Below are 16,781 nucleotides of genomic sequence, written 5' to 3'. Positions count from 1 at the left end.
ATAACTTTTGATTCCCTCAAAACATAACTACTAATAGCCTGCTGTTGATAGAAATAGTAAACCGGAAGCCTTATGGATAACATAAGCAGTTGTTTGGCACCTATTTTGTATATGTATCATATACTGTATTCTTACAATAAAGTAAGCTAGAGAAAAGAAAATGATAAGAAAATTGTAAGAAAGGGAAAATATATTTACAGTACTGAGCTGTAAAAACTCTGTTTATAAGTGGACCTGTGCATTCCAACCCAGGCAGTTCAAGGGTCAATAGTGAAGCAGATTTTTTCTTTTTTCTTTTTTTTTTTTAATTTCCATACAATGTTTCTTTGCAATGCCTGGCTGAATATAAGCAGGATTATTCATGCAGTAAGCACATATTGAATGTTTACCATGGTGATAGATAATCCACTCCAACCTAGGGTGGGCAACATTTTCAAGTTGGTAGATTTTGTCTCCATCTTTCTTGTATGTATTATATCCTCAGTTGGCACTCTTCCCAGCCACAATGTTCTAACAGAGTCTGGTCTTAGTTATTGACATGTGTTGATTGGTAGCTAATTTTGTACTAATTTATAATAAAGTGTTGGCACAGCCAATCTGTGCACTTTTATACATATAAGTAACACAAGCTTATTGTAGGAAAATAGGAAATATAGATAAATGAAAATCACCCATAATCCTGCCACCCAGACATAACCTCTTTTAACATTTGTACGTATTATGTTTCAGTTTTTTTAAAACATATATAGAACCTTAAAAAGACTATCGTATCATGATGTGGTAATACTGCTTTGTAGTTTGCCTTTCACTTAATATATTATGAATCTTTTAGCATGTTAATATCATTCTACAACACTTAACAATTCAGAATTCTTTTGTATGGCTGTATTATTTGATTTTTAATCAGTGCTCTTTGTTGTATATTTATGTTAGTCCCAACCTTCTAGTGTTATAAGTAACGCTGAAATGAACATCCTTGTAGCCAAGTCTCTGCTTATACCTTTGATTATTTATTTAGAATAAATTTTTTAGAAATGGAAAAAAAAATTTGTAGAAATGGAATTATTGAGTCAATGTGTGTATACTTTTAAAAATCTTTGATATGTATTGCCAAGTTGCTCTTTTTCAGAAGGGTTGTTAGTTTATACCACTACCAGCAGTACCCAGGTGTGCTCCTATCTTCATTCCCATTGCACCTCCCCTCAGTTAGGTGATGGAACCTCTGGTTTCCTTGGCTGAATATGAGCTTTGTAGACTTCATTGAATGGAACAGCCAATTCAGAGGTCACTGCACATGGATAAGGCTTCTTTAGCTTCTGACTCCACTATATTTCTTCAAATCCTTTGTAGGGGGGGTACCTCTTCTGTACTAGTCGGGCTTAGGGCAGAAAGACAGCATACTCCACCAGGTCTTTTATTAGATTTTTTTCCCCTTTGGATTACCTCAGTTGCCTCTGTAAGCAGGTAGTGTTCCTAACTGTTTTGCTGTTAAGAGAGGACATGGCTTTCTATCAGTTAGCTATTTGTGATGATCGATTCCTGAATTTCTCAACAATATATAATCTCCTTTTTCACCTCTTCACATCACCTCTGAGCACAATACTCTTGTTTGTGTTGGCAGAGCTATGGTCAGCTGATAAGATTCTGATTGTCTAGCTACCAGCTGGATAGAACTTTCTGGATTTCAACTCTTATTACCTAATTCAAAGGAGAAGTCTATGGTGTGGCATGATGCAAGTGCCATCATTCTTGGTGGCATCAGGATATGTTCCAGAAATGCTGTATCCTGACTTCATTGATCCCTTTTCTCTGATTGCAGGAATGCTATACTTGTTTTGTACCGTCCCCGGCAGTGTAAGCAGCCTAGGGTAGTGGAAAAGTATAGGATCTGGAGGCAGCTTCTAGGTTTGAATTGTGACTACCACTTGATAGCTATGTGACCTAAGAAAATTTCTTAACTCCTTTATTAACCTTCCTTTTCTTCAACTATAAAATGCAAACACTGATACTTTTAAAAAATCTATTGTGATGATTAGAAAGATATGCCATGGTAACAGTTTAGCACAGGGCCTGGCACATAGAAAGTGCTTAGTAAATACTACTGAAATGGCCATAATACTAGTTTGACCCTCTTAAATTGTAGATCGACTAGTGATATTTGCAGTGTTTCTAGGTTTGTGTATTTCAATGGTCTAGAAAACTAATGTAGAATTTGAATCAAATCTTCTCTTGGTGTGAGTAGATGCTGATAGAAAACTCTTACATTGGGGCGCCTGGGTGGCTCAGTCGGTTGAGCGGCCGACTTCGGCTCAGGTCATGATCTTGCGGTCCGTGAGTTCAAGCCCTGCGTCGGGCTCTGTGCTGACAGCTCAGAGCCTGGAGCCTGTTTCAGATTCTGTGTCTCCCTCTCTCTGACCCTCCCCCGTTCATGCTCTGTCTCTCTCTGTCTCAAAAATAAATGTTTAAAAAAAAAAAAAGAAAACTCTTACATCAAATTGTTCTTATGACTACTTGGTTATTGAGGTCCTCAGAGTCAGACTAGCATATAAATATAAACCTGGGTATAATGATTTTCTGCCACTGGTTCTAAGAACAGGAAGTTTCTGAATCATAATTTCAGGAGCTTGTTACACTGAATAGTTTCCAAGCAAGTAGCCCAAGTTGGTAGTTTTTTTTTTGGATGCAGCAAAATTAAGATTCAACATTTGAATTTGTCATCTTCACATATATTAAGCTAAAACCAGTGGAACCTTGCCACTTCAAATGTTGAAAGTCATCATGTTCTCAGACTTACAAGATGATATGTCTGTGTGTAAGAATAGCTGTTTTTGTTGCCCTTATATGTGGCAGGGTGGGACATGTTACAAGCTTTTGATCAGCTTCAGTTTTTTTCAGTGTTGAAGTAAAATCGTAGTGTGTTTGGTGCCCTTAGGTATTCTTTTCATGTCCCTCTGATCTTTACTTTCAGGCAGTACAGTGTGATAATTAAGAGTACCGACTCAAGAGTGAGACCGCCTTAATTTTAATCTGGGTTCTGCCACATATTAGCTCTGAGATCCTGGGCAAGCTATTACTTAACCTCTATACCTCAGTTTCTGAATTGGAAAATGGTGATAGTAATAGTGTCCTACTTCTTAGGATTCTTGAGAGGATTAAATGAATTAATATATGTAAAGAGCTTAAAATGGTGCTAGGCACTTAAGAGTATAGAAGTGTTATTTATTATTTTGCTCAGAGACTACTGATTGTGCTTTTGCTTCACATGATTTTTTTTTATTCTCACTAAAATATATTGTGCGTATGTATATATATATATATTTTTTTCCCATTGGAAGATTTATTTTATTTTTTTCAGTTTTCTTTTTTTTTTTCAATATATGAAATTTATTGTCAAATTGGTTTCCATACAACACCCAGTGCTCATCCCAAAAGGTGCCCTCCTCAATACCCATCACCCACCCTCCCCTCCCTCCCACCCCCCATCAACCTTCAGTTTATTCTCAGTTTTTAAGAGTCTCTTATGCTTTGGCTCTCTCCCACTCTAACCTCTTTTTTTTTTTTTTTTTCCTTCCCCTCCCCCACGGGTTTCTGTTAAGTTTCTCAGGATCCACATAAGAGGCTTCACATGATTTATAGTGATGATAAGCATAACTTTAAGTTATGCTCCTTTGAAGAGGGTACCTCATGCCTTGTACATCCCAGAGTTTTGATTCATTCCATGGAAATGATTGCAGTTGTACTTGGCTGGGTTGTATAAAACCCCCTTTTTTGTTGTTGTTAGCATAGCACTTACCTTAGTCTATTTCCCTAATCAAGTAATTGAGAGGCTTAATCCTGATACAGTAGTTTTGGTATCTGGTAATTGTGGTTCTTGACCAAAAGATAATGGCTAAGATTGCCTGTGCATACTTCCTTTGGAAATATACCTTCTATATATATATACTTTTTTAACATTCTTTTTTTTTAGGTTTATTTATGTATTTTGAGAGAGAGAAAGAGCATGAATGGGGAAGGACAGAGAGAGAGAGAGAGAGAGAGAGAGAGAGAGGGAGACAGCGCAGAGCCCGATGTGGGGCTTCATCTCATGACTGTGATATCTTCTATATCACCTAGAACTCTTAGTCATGGCCACCTGAAGTCTTGCAAAATGTAATTATTTTGGAAAGTAATGAGAGACTAGATAAGATCTGAGATAAAATCTGAGACCCCTGTAGGCATCCTTTCAGATTGATAGAGTTCCACAGAGCAGATGAAAGATGTCTTTGCTCTCCTTCATCATCAGGGTGTGATAATAAAAGAAATGAGGCAATATATATCACAATGAGCTCATTCTATACCTTTTTGAAACTTGTTTTAACATAGAGATCACGTGTATGTTTTAGAACAGTGTTTATAGGCAGAGGGACTGATAGGTGTGAGGGCTCCCAGGTGGGAAACAAGGCATGTTAGAGAAACTCATAGCAGGCTACCGCAGCTGGTATATAGCAAGGAAGAGGAAGTCTGGTGTGAGTTGAAGCAGGAGAGGTAGGCAGTGGGAAGATTGTGCAGGGTTTTACAGATGATATAAGGTCATCTTAATAGGTCATATTAAAAGATTTTCAGTTTTATCCAAGGACCAGTGGGAAGCCATTGAAATCTGGGAAGAGTGATGGTATCATATTATTCTACCTACAGTATATAGAACTGATTACTGGGGAGAAAGAATGGATCAGAAGCCAATTAAGTTTTGTAAAAGTATAAGTTGGGGTATGATATTGGCTTGTCCTAAGATAGTAGTGGTGATTACAGAACTATTTAGGAGGTAAAAATCCACATAACTTACTGACTACGTGTAGAACACAAATGAGAGGAGAGGATGTTATGTTGGCCTAGGTTTCTGATTTTGTAGCTAGTACCACCATTTGCAAAGATAGAACACTAGAGAGGGCTCAGGTTTGTGGGGGACTTTATGACATATTGAGGTTTTTTTTAATGTTTACTTTGAGAGAGAAGGAGCATGTGCGTGTGTGTGGGAGGCCCAGAGAAAGAATCCCAAACTGGCTCTGCACTCAGCCCAGGAGCCTGCTGTGGGTCTCAGTCTCACAACCATGAGATCATGACCTGAGCTGAAATCAAGAGTCCGATGGATGCTTAACTGACCAAGCCACGCAAGCACCCCATATATTGAATCTTGAAGTGCTTGGGTGACAGCCAAGTAGGGATTCTGAGTAAGCAGTTGGATGAAAATAGTCTGGAGCTCAGAGGGGAGGTTCTGCATCTAATGGTGCTCTGTGCACAATTCATTGAAGTTTGGAGCTTTGTGCTTCCTCCTCAACTTCTTTATCAATTGCTGTGTCTCCATTATAAAAGCTATTGATTAATTGTGGAGGCCCTAAAGGGATAAAGTGGGGGAGAAAATTCAAAGCATCTTTTGGTATCTTTTAATTCTTTTCTCTGTTTCTGAATACAAAACATATAGATATTCTGCCCTAGCATGTTGCCTGCCAAATTTAGAAAACACTTAAAATTTTTTTTTACTGGATTTGGTACCTATTTAGCCAGGCTCCTATTGCATACCTCTTATATTAGGCACACACTAACCCTGTATATAACCCCTCTTCTCTGATGCCTGCTACCTAGAGAAAACTTCACCCTCATGTCAAATACACAAGCTAGGGTTAAGTTTCAGAACTCAGTTCATGTAATCCTATTCCTTTCATTTTTGTAAGTGTTGGTATTTGTGGTAGTACTTATCTTAAATAGTTTGGTTGCTTGTCATTTGTTTTCCAGTTCTCTTGAGCTCCACGTTCCTTGGTTCTTTCTGTCTTCATGCCATCTTCACCCTTAGTCTACTCAGTCATTGTTATTGTGGTGACCAGAATGGTTGAAGCCCTGGTCCCCTTGATAATTCATTTTTCAGCCCTTCCTGATGAACTTCCACTATAGGAGAATACTAAATGTGAGTTCTTGATTATAGTCTTTTGCATTTGCTCATCCTTTCCACATTAAAGGAAAGGTAGCTTTAGAGCTTCTGGAGCCCTTTAGCAGCCTATCCTTGAAGAACTTTCAGGTTACTGCTCTTTTTTTCTTCTAAGCTTAGGGTAGAGGCAGCACTTTATCTGTATTAGATTATTACCAAGGTCACATTGGGTGCTTTGGGTTATCTTATTCATCTGGATGATTGCTTCTTCTGCAGCCATGTTTACTAATGCATTTGGTAGTGGTTAAAGTACAGGTCACCTTAAATGCTGAGGCTCCAAAGCCTTCTACAGATGGCTTGTCTACTCTTATAGCATTTCAGCGGTGTATATTACAGCAAAGGCTCCAAAGCTCTCCCTATCTAGAGATTGGAGTTGCACCCCGCCCCCGAGAATCTCAGACTTCAGTCTTTGCTACTTTGGCAGTAAGGTAAGATGTCTTTCTCCGGATGTAGGCCCTTTATTTAGGAGTTCTGTGATAGACTCTCATTCTGTACTAGAACTCCCAGTGAAGTGCAAAATGTGAGCCATAAAGCATTCTCTCTTCAAAGAATGAGATGATGTTTCCCTGAAATACTTTATCAGCCCTTTTTAAAAATAATTTTTTAATGTTTATTTTTGAGAGAGAGAGACAGAGTACAAGCAGGGGGAGGGGAAGAGAGAGGGGGAGACACTGAATCTGAAGCAGGCTCCAGGCACAGAGACTGATGTGGGGCTCTAACTCATGAACCGTGAGATCATGACCTGAGCCAAAGCCCGACACTTAACCCACTGAGCCATCCAGGCGCCCCTATATCAGCCTTTAAAGACTCTCCCTTCCCAACCACTTTCTGGGAGAATATTTCTAAAGCCTTAGGTAATTAATATATAATACCACTAATTAATATAGAATAGCTTTAACACACAGATCATAGGATTTCTTTCCAGAAATATTGCTATTAACACTTCATGGGCCAATACAGATTTAGAAAGGTCATTTTTCATTTTCTGATATTAGCTGAATTTTTAATAAATTAAAAGGGAATAGTCTTTACCATTAGATTTTTTTTGGTCTTTACCATAAGATTAACTGGGTATTATCCTGGAGGTATGGAGCAGTACCATACACAAAAAACCCGGCATTATCCTGATGATTCTTTGAGTTTGTATAACTTACATGTCAGGTATCTTCAGGTGCAGCTTTGTTTTTGTCAGATGCCAATATTGCCATGGATGTTTTTCTCCAACCAACACCAATGAACAGTTTAAGTATTACAGAAGAGAAGAGTGTATTACTCTTGTTATGGTATTAGAGGGATCCCCAAAAAAGAGCTGCTTATGCACCATTTTTTTTTGAGAGTGGTAATATTATAATATTACTTTTCCATTTCTAAAGGTAATATTTACATAAATAAAAACTGAGATATAGTGAAATTCTGGTACAGGTTGTAACATTTTAGCTTATATTCACGTACAGGTATTATGTAATTCAAGAATTTGGCGTATGGTAAGCATATATAGAAATTGTAGTATTCCAAGAAAAAAACTCAGAAAGCTTTTAAGTTTTTTTATTATTGATTGCAAATTAGGCAGATCTGCCCTATCCCCACTCTTAGAAATATATGGGCTATTTGGATGGGTTAGGCCTCTAAAGCCGTGTTGTCTAGTGTGGTAGCTTCTAGCTCCATATGGTTGTCAAGCACTGGAAATGTGACTAATTTGAATTGAGATGTGCTGTAACTATAAAGTACACGTCACATTTTGAAGATCTAGTACCGAAAAGGAAGGAAAAAAGGAATTCGGTAATTATTAAATTTTGATTACATGTTGAAATAATATTTTGGATCAGTTTGGTTAAGTAAAATATTAAAATTAATTTCACCTGTTTTACTTTTTTGGTGTGACTACTATTTGGCCCTCACTATATTTCTAGTGAATATTACAGTTGGTAAAGGCTGTATTCTTCTTCTAACATCACTGTGACAACAGAGTCTATTAACTTTTAGTAGTTGGTTAACTATTAAAAGTATAAAGGATTTAGCTTGAAAACTTAACAAAAATTAGAACATTTAGATGGCTTTGACTATATTCAGTAAGTAGCAGGGAGCTTTAGAAAGGTAGGGAGGCTTCTCATTAAAATCCTTGGAGCTTAGAGGTTACCTAGCTGGGGCATTATGCTTCAGCTATCTCCCAAGAATTTTTCCTTCAAAATTCCCTAAATACAGACTTTACTACTATACTTAGACAAAAAATAAAAGTTGAAAAGCTGTTTTGTACTAGGGAGATTTCTTTTTTGGCTCTGAACTAGGTCTGCCTTTATATATACCAGTGTTTCACAGTTTTTTTGTGTGAAATTTCCTTCAGTTTTTATTGAACTCACATATATCCTGGTGATGAAAATTTGTTGTTGGGTTGAATTCATTGATCCTCGCTCCTCCTTTTCATGGGATAAGATCTCTTCTGGAAGACTCTTAATCTTTACCTCGAAGTTCATGAGTATGCTTAGCAGAGGGCAGAGCTAAACCTCAAACAGCGATACTCTACTATGGAAATTCTAGCAGTTTTATATGTCATTGAAGAGTCTTAGCAAACCAAAATTGTAAAAGAATATATAATTTATTGTGTGGATATTTCGTATGATGGGCAAATTTGTTAGACTGAGAGATGGTGTTCTAGAGTGGTAAACAGCATGGACTTTGGAGACAGACTGAGCATAATATTTACCTTACTAACAGTTACTACCATTTTATCATCTGTACAGTATGGATTTAGCCCTGCCATTAGGGGTGATAAAAGGGGAGGCAGCTACAGTCCATTTACCAGAAAGAGACCAGTCTTAATTGAAGCTTACTCTACACAGTCCAGTGATTGTGCAGAACCATTTTTACTCTTCCATTGTGTTGTTTTTAAATATATATGGAACCTATCTGGGATGAATAACTGGAACCCTTAAGTCCTCTGCACTCCTTTTCTACATCTCTGTATTACCATTCTCACTCCTACACCTGTCCCACACCCCTCCTCCAAGTCCTGGCTTCATTCTGCCTCTCTGCTGATTGTCTTTGTATTCAAATCTTGGTGTATGTACCCATTTCTGGGAGGAACACCAACAGGATAAAAAGCTAACTCTTGGTGTTGATCTTCTTTCATAGCATAACTTCATTGTGTTATTATACTAAAATACCACCATCCGTGAGGATGGGAAGTAATAGTATAGGTAAGTGAATACAGCAGAGAGCCTTAGGCAGCCTCAGGGATGATTATAATACCTCCTTATTTCAGGGATTCTTGTGAGAATTAAGTGATAACTGTTGTGATTATTTTTAATTTTTCACTGTTATCATGCTTTATGAACATTTATATAAAATATCCCTTTATCAGTTTATTTCTTGAGCTCTTTATATATAGCCCTTTATCAATATCTGATTATATTTTGAGGAGAACCTTTATTACAAAGTTTCATAGGGCATTATTAAAATATTTACACTTGTAGGTGCTTACAGAAACAAGGCTTGTGCTTCTGGAAAGATTATGAAGTAAAAGTACTTGCATTTTATTTTTACTGAGAATACAAGTACCTTGTTTGGGTTTGCTGTTACTACCCATGAAGAGTTACTGAACACCTAGACCTGTGCTGTCCAGTATGACAGTACTTGTCACATGCAGCTATAAAAAGTGAAAATAATTAAAGTTAAAAAAGATAAACTTAGTTCCTCAGTTCTGTCTACATTTCAAGAGCTCATTAGCTTCATATGGCTATTGAGTACTATATGGGACAGCACATGTATAGGACATATTCATCATAGCATAAGATTTTATTGTACAGCCCTGATCTAGAGAGTATGAAAGATTAAATAACCAAATGTTTTATTTAAGTAGGAAGCATTATCAAAAAGTCTGAGGTATTTGTTACTAAAATTACTTATTTATTATGGTTTTATGACATCTATAAACACTGCAATGAATGTTGCAATTTTAGCTGCAAATTTATTATTGCTTTCATATTTCTAAAATATGTTTTTTATTTTTATAAATTAAATGTCAAATTTTACTGCCTCTTTGCTTTTATTCCTCATATCCTAATATTGTATTAAAAAGTTCCATTTGTTTTTGCAGCATTTAAGGATTTGGTTCTATTCCTTGGCCATGGCCCTACGACCTAAAATAATACCATTGATATTAAATAATATTGATCATTTTTAGTATGAAAGGTGTGGTAGTGATTAAGTTGTACACTAGAAATAAGAGGTTTTAAAACAGTATAAATACATATCTCATCTTTTGTAATTACAGGCCTTTGGAAATTTAACAATTTGAAGTTTTACATTGCTCCTCTTATATATGGTTTGTTTAGAGAATTGTTATGATTTATAATTCTTTCATTAAAATATCATGTTATGTGTTTTTGTTTGTTTATCTTAATCGTAGGAAGCTCTACAAAGGATCATTTCAACTCTGGCAAATAAAAATGATGAAATTCAGAACTTTATTGATACACTAAATCAAACACTAAAAGGAGTTCAGGTATGACTCTTTAAAAAATGTTTTGTTATATGTCACAATGAATGATTGTTGGGCCAAATCAATATAAATAAATATACTCCATGAACTGTAGATTATAAACTGAAGGAGGTGAGAGCAGGGTTTTTAAATGGCAGATAAATAAAAAAATGCTTTCCTTACTATTCTTACATTCTCCATGGAAAGGTCAAATAGTAAGGAAAAAAGAAAACTCTGGAATTGTAGCTGCTAAGGAATAGTATAGTGCTTGCTTTTGACCCTTTCCATTATAGATTTGTCTTTTCTAATTCCAGTTAAGAGCAAATTATATTTCTTCAGAGTACTGGGATGCTAAACATTTCTTTTATGATAAATAGTAGAAGGAAAATGTAGATGGTAAGAGGTCTGCTTATAGAACTGGAAGAAAGTAAAACATAAAACTAAAAAGTAAAGTGCCTAATGAAAAAAATGAATACTTAAGGAAACAGTCCCAGGTTTGGGCAGATAATCCATACTGTACATACTCAAATGTTGATTACTGAGTGGTTAATGTGGGATTAGATTTAGGTCCCTTGCCTACCAGACTGCACATTTCTTTTTCCACAACTTGTTCTTGTCACTGTAAATCAATTAGTAAAGTGATTAACACCACTTTTGATAAGACTCTAGTGAGATGATAACTTATTTTTATAAAAATTATAAGCAAAAGTTTGGTTTATGATATTGCAGTGGATTGTTACATATTAGGTCTCTTAACTGGTGCCAATTCTCTTAATGGAATGATTCATCTAAGTTGAAAAATGCCTAAGATAATTTCTTCTGTCTCATAATTACTGCAAGTGTGGATATTGCTTATCTAGAGGTTTCACAGATATTTTAAGTTATTGTTGAAATAGCGTCTTGCTTAATGAGAAGATGAGGAACTCTAGGAAGCTAATAGGCTTGAAATGCTTTATTGATTCTGCCACTGGTAACTACTTGTGTGGCTTTGGGCAAATCACTTCTCTGTATTTTAATTCCTAAAATTTAGGAGTTTGACTACAAATTCTAGTCAGAAGATGACTTCTGAGGTTGCTTAAAGCCCTAAAATTCAATGTTTGATAAATCTCTTAGGATCCAATAAGGAATTGCTTGGTCTTTTAAGTTCTGTATATCTTAATGTAAATGCACTGTTTTAGACAACCTGAAAGATTTTAAGATTTACACAAAATTAGTCCCATCCCTGTATGCTCAAACTTCTCCTCAGTTACGGAATCAAAATCTCTGGAATATTTCATTAAAATGCTTCATTGATGATTCTGATGCACGACAAAGAACCACTGGCTTACGGTCTGCCTTGGAACCTGACAAAGGTCTGGACAAAGGTGGCAATCTTAAAACAAACTTTCACATTGTCCTGTGGAAACATTGCTTTAAAAGATGAAGAGGGTATAGGCTAGTTCATAAAAAGTTGCTTAACTCATAGCGTAACTGAGATAGTGCTCTTCGCATTAGCAACCATCTTCTAGGATTTACCTGTTTTTAAAGCCTATGTCAAGTATTAGATTTTGTTGTTTATATGATGTTAGGCTGAGATGGATTATAATGTGAATCTATTCTCTGATAAGTATTTTCAAATGTTTGACAGCTCTTCAGTAAAATCATTGTTTTGTTTATTAAACAGGAAAATTCTTCTAACATACTTTCAGAGTTAGATGAAGAATTTGATAGTTTATATTCTATTTTGGATGAGGTGAAAGAAAGTATGATTAACAGTATCAAACAGGAACAAGCTCGTAAATCACAAGAGTTACAGGTGAGATCATACAGCTTATTTAAATATGAATAATTTAAGTCTATTTAGTACTTGATTTCTTGACAGCAAAAATCAGTGAATTTCTGTGAATAACTACTTTTATGTTAGAGCCCACTTCTCTGAATCCTCTGTCTCTCTCTCTCTGCCCCTCCCCTGCTCACTGTCTTTCTCTCAAAAACAAAAAATGAACATTGAAAAAAAAGTCACTTAATTTTGAGAGAGAGAGAGCAAGTGGGGGAGGGGAAGAGAGAGAGGGAGACACAGAATCTGAAGCAGTCTCTGTGAGGTCAGCGCAGAGCCCCGATGTGGGGCTTGAACTCACAAACTGAGATCATGACCTGAGTGAAATTAAGAATCGGATGTTTAATCAACTGAGCCACCCAGGCAGGCATCCCTCTTGTTTTTTCTTAATTGTGGTTAAAAACGTAAGATTTACCTTCTTAACTGCTTTTATTTATTTTTGAAAGAGAGAGAGAAAAAGAAGGAGGGTGAGTGGGGGAGGGGCAGAGAGAGAGAATCCCAGGTAGGCTTTGCTGTCAGAATGGAGCCCAATGCGGGGCACCTGGGTGGCTCAGTCGGTTAAGCGGCCGACTTCGGCTCAGGTCATGATCTCACGGTCTGTGAGTTCGAGCCCCGCATCAGGCTCTGTGCTGACAGCTCAGAGCCCGGAGCCCGTTTCAGATTCTGTGTCTCCCTCTCTCTCTGACCCTCCCCTGTTCATGCTCTGTCTCTCTCTGTCTCAAAAATAAATAAACGTTAAAAAAAAAAATTAAAAAAAAAAAAAAAAAAGAATGGAGCCCAATGCAGGACAAGATCCCACGAACTGTGAGATCATGACCATGACCTGAAATCAAGAGTCAGATGTTTAACTAACTGAACCACCCAGGTGCCCCTCTATTTTGTTGTTATTATTATTACTATCATTATTATTTAAGTTGAGATGTGACCTATAACATTTTATTAGTTTTATGTGTACAATATAATAATTTGCTATTTATACATATTGCAAAATGACCACCACAGTAAGTCTAACTGACAGCCATCACCACACATAGTTACAGACTTTTTTTTTCTTGTGATAAGAACTTTTAAGATCTACTCTCTTAGCAGTGTTTAAATATACAGTACAGTAGGGGTACCTGGCTGGCTCAGTTGGTAGAACCTGCAGCTCTTGATCTTGGGGTCGTGAATTTGAGGCCTATGTTGCAAAATGTGCAATATGATATTATTAATTGTATTCACCGTGCTGTACATTACATTCCCAGAACTTATTTTATAACTGGAAATTTGTACCTATTGACCACCATCACCTATTCATCCGTATTTTAAATATTTTTTGGTAGTAGCCATCTTTATTTTTTTTTAATGTTTATTTTATTTTTTTTGAGAGAGACAGAGTGCACGCAGGGGAAGGGTAGAGAAAGGGGGAAAACACAGACTCTGAAGCAAGGTCCAGGCTGTGAGCTGTCAGAACAGAGCCTTTTGCGGGGCTTAAACTCATGAACCGCGAGATCATGACCTAAGCTGATGTTGGGTAATTAGCCGTCTGAGTCACCCAGGCACTCCAGTAGTAACCATCTTAATGTATGTGAGATATCTCATCATAGCTTTGATTTGCATCTCTAATGATTAATGATGTTGAGCATCTTTTCATATACTTGTTGCCCATTTGTATGTCTTCTTTGGGAAATGTTTATTCAGGCCTCCTGCTCATTTTTTAATTGGGTTGTTTTTTGTTGTTGAATTGTAGGAGTTCTTTATATATTCTGGATATTAACCCTTTGTCAGATGTAGGATTTGTAATTATTTTCTACCATCCCGTAGGTTGTCTTTTCACTGTGTTATTTCCTTTAATATGGAGAAATTTTTAAATTTGGTATAGTCCCATTTGTCTCTTTTTGCTTTTGGTGTCATAGTCAAGAATTCATTGCAGACCCAGTGTCATGAAGCTTTTCCTCTGTGTTTTCTCTTATCAGTTTTATAATTTTGGGGCTTGTATTAATTAAGGTCTTTAATCCATTTCGAGTTAATTTTTGTATGTAGTGTTAGGTAAGGGTCTCAGTTCATTCTTTTGCATGTGAGTGTCCAGTTTTTCCAGCACCATTTGTCTAAAAAGATTCTGTGGTTTTCTCATTATGTGGTTTGACACTCTTATCAAAGATCATTTAACTGCGTATGTGTGGGATCCTTTCTGGGCTCTGTATGGGCTCTGGTCTATATGTCTGTCTCTATGCCAGTACCACACTGTCCTGATTACTGTAGCTTTGTAATAAATTTTAAAATCAGAAAGTGTGAGTGAGGTCTCCAGCTTGGTTCTTCTTTTTCAGGATTGTTTGGCACTTTGGAGTCCCTTGGGATTCCTTGTGAATTTTAACATGTTTTTTTTTTTTTCTATTTCTGCAAAAAAGATGCCATGAAATTTTGATAGGGATTGAATTAAATTTGTAGATTGACTTGGGTGGTATAGACACTTTAATAATATTAAGTCTTCCAATTGAGATCATGGGATATCTTTCCATTTATTTGTATCAGCTTTAATTTCTTTCAGCACTAGTTTTATAGCATTAAATGTATAGGTCTTTTGCCTCCTTAGTTAAGTTTACTTCAGAGTACAGTATTTCATTTTTGGGATGCCTGGGTGGCTCGGTCAGTTAAACATTTGACTCCCATTTCAACTCAGGTCATGGTCTCATGGTTCCTGAGATTCTCCCTTCCCCTCTCTGCCCTTCCCCTGCCCATGCTGTCTCTCAAAATAAATAAATCAACTTAAAAAAGAAAAGAAACTGATTTGAAGTGCTTTGAGGGAGGAAAAGCTTAATTAATAAAGGTAAGAGGGGGTATTTCAGTTAAGAGGTTGGTCAGTTGTTAAGATCATCAAAGTTCAAAAGTTTGGAATAGTCTTCGAATCGTCTTGAAGCCAAGTCAGTGCCGATTTGGAGGATAGATCTGTATCATTTATGTCATGGCATGTGGGTTTTGATTTTTAGAAGTGTTATTCTTTGGGGTGCCTGGGTGGCTCAGTCGGTTAAGTGTCCAAGTCTTGATTTTGGTTCTGGTCATGATCTCATGGTTTCGTGAGTTTGAGCTCCACATCAGACTCTGTGCTGACAGTGTGGAGCCTGCTTGGGATTCTCTCTCCCTCTCTCCCTCTCTGCCCCTCCCCTACTTGCTCTTTTTTCTCTCTCTCTAAACATAATAAATAAGCTTTAAAAAAAAAAAAAAGTTCTTTATTAACTCAAGATGTTTGAGATTTTCAGAATGGGGTAATTTCTATCCATTGTGGAGTTTGATTTAAAGTATGTCTTTAAGACTTGCAAAAGAAGTGTGATATTTTAATTTCAGAACTTATTTTCTGACAGCCATATACAGAGCTGGATATATGTGTGTACACGTAAAATCTACAGTGCTGTTCTTAGAATGAGCTGCATTTATTGCTCTTATAAACTATTAAGTTTCTGTTTCTAGTTGTTGACTAAATTGCCATTAATAGAAAATTGGGTTACATAAATTTATTTAAACTCTTTTTCTTATAGTTTCAGATGAACTTTGTTTACTTTGGATTTTGTGAATCTTAATTACATGATTTTTTTTTTTTTTTTTTTTTTTTTTTGCCACTGAGCTGATGATTCATGGAAGTCTTCCATTAAATTTACATTTGGGCTCTTTTTAAAAGGGATGATTTTACTCTGATTTTTTTGTCAAGTATTCTGTCAGATTCATCACTGGCTGTTGAATAACGATGGAGAATTCAGAACATTGCAGAAAATAGAAGCAGAATTCCAAGTACTGTTTCAAAGTGGTCACTACAAGGTCAAAGTGGTCACTACAAGGATGTTAGACGATTTTTCTCTTCCTGTATCATCACTTGAGATCTTCATTTTTTTTCAGAGATTCCATTGTTTTCTTTTTTTCTTTTTTTTAAATCTTACACTTGATTATCCTTTGTAACTCTTAATACTTGTTGTTCCTCAATGCCACAAAAATTTTGGCAATTTTTTTTTTTCATAGGAATAGTGATCTAGGGGAGATCAAGAGATATTGAGGGGACAATACGCTATAAATAAGACTGAGTTGTTGAAATATAAGCTTAGTGGACAGAAGTTCATTCTTGAGGATGTTTTTGTATTATGAGTCAAAGGAAAAGTTATGGTGATATCAGCCTAATGGTAATTCAAATATTAAAGGTTTATTGGGATAGTTTAAAAAACAAACATTAAAAAGAATCACAACTTGGCTACTGATGCCATTTTCTTCTTTAGTTGGAGACAGTAGAGTATCTCTGTTTTTCCTTTGGGTTCACAAACTCGATAGTATGTTGTTTTCATTAAGATTTTATTAATTCCTCTAAATAACTGACAAGTTATTATTGCTCTTTAAATTGAATTCCTTTGTACTCTTTTTAACCTTCCCTCTTGACTTGAAAGCAAATTTATAACATTTTCTTAGAATAAGATATTTTATCTTAAACTTTGACCTCAGATTTGATTCTTTTAATGGTTACTTGAGATATATTCCTTATTCTTTTTGTTATTTCTTACTTTAAAGCTATA

General features: G+C 36.1%; 1 protein-coding gene across 5 annotated transcripts in view; it reads left to right on the top strand.

The window, feature by feature from the left end:
- FSD1L (fibronectin type III and SPRY domain containing 1 like) overlaps positions 1 to 16,781 on the top strand; it is a 77,875-nt gene that overhangs the window by 9,489 nt on the left and 51,605 nt on the right. For all 5 annotated transcript variants that reach the window (XM_058694675.1, XM_058694673.1, XM_058694674.1 and 2 more), the window contains exons 2-3: positions 10,365 to 10,460; positions 12,100 to 12,231. In XM_058694675.1, coding sequence (XP_058550658.1) covers positions 10,365 to 10,460; positions 12,100 to 12,231 — 228 coding nt within the window. The remainder of the gene's footprint in view (positions 1 to 10,364; positions 10,461 to 12,099; positions 12,232 to 16,781) is intronic.

This window comes from Neofelis nebulosa, chromosome 12 (genome assembly GCF_028018385.1).
Source record: "Neofelis nebulosa isolate mNeoNeb1 chromosome 12, mNeoNeb1.pri, whole genome shotgun sequence".
Classification (NCBI taxonomy): Eukaryota; Metazoa; Chordata; class Mammalia; order Carnivora; family Felidae; genus Neofelis; species Neofelis nebulosa.
This window is presented reverse-complemented; position numbering and strand designations above follow the sequence as displayed.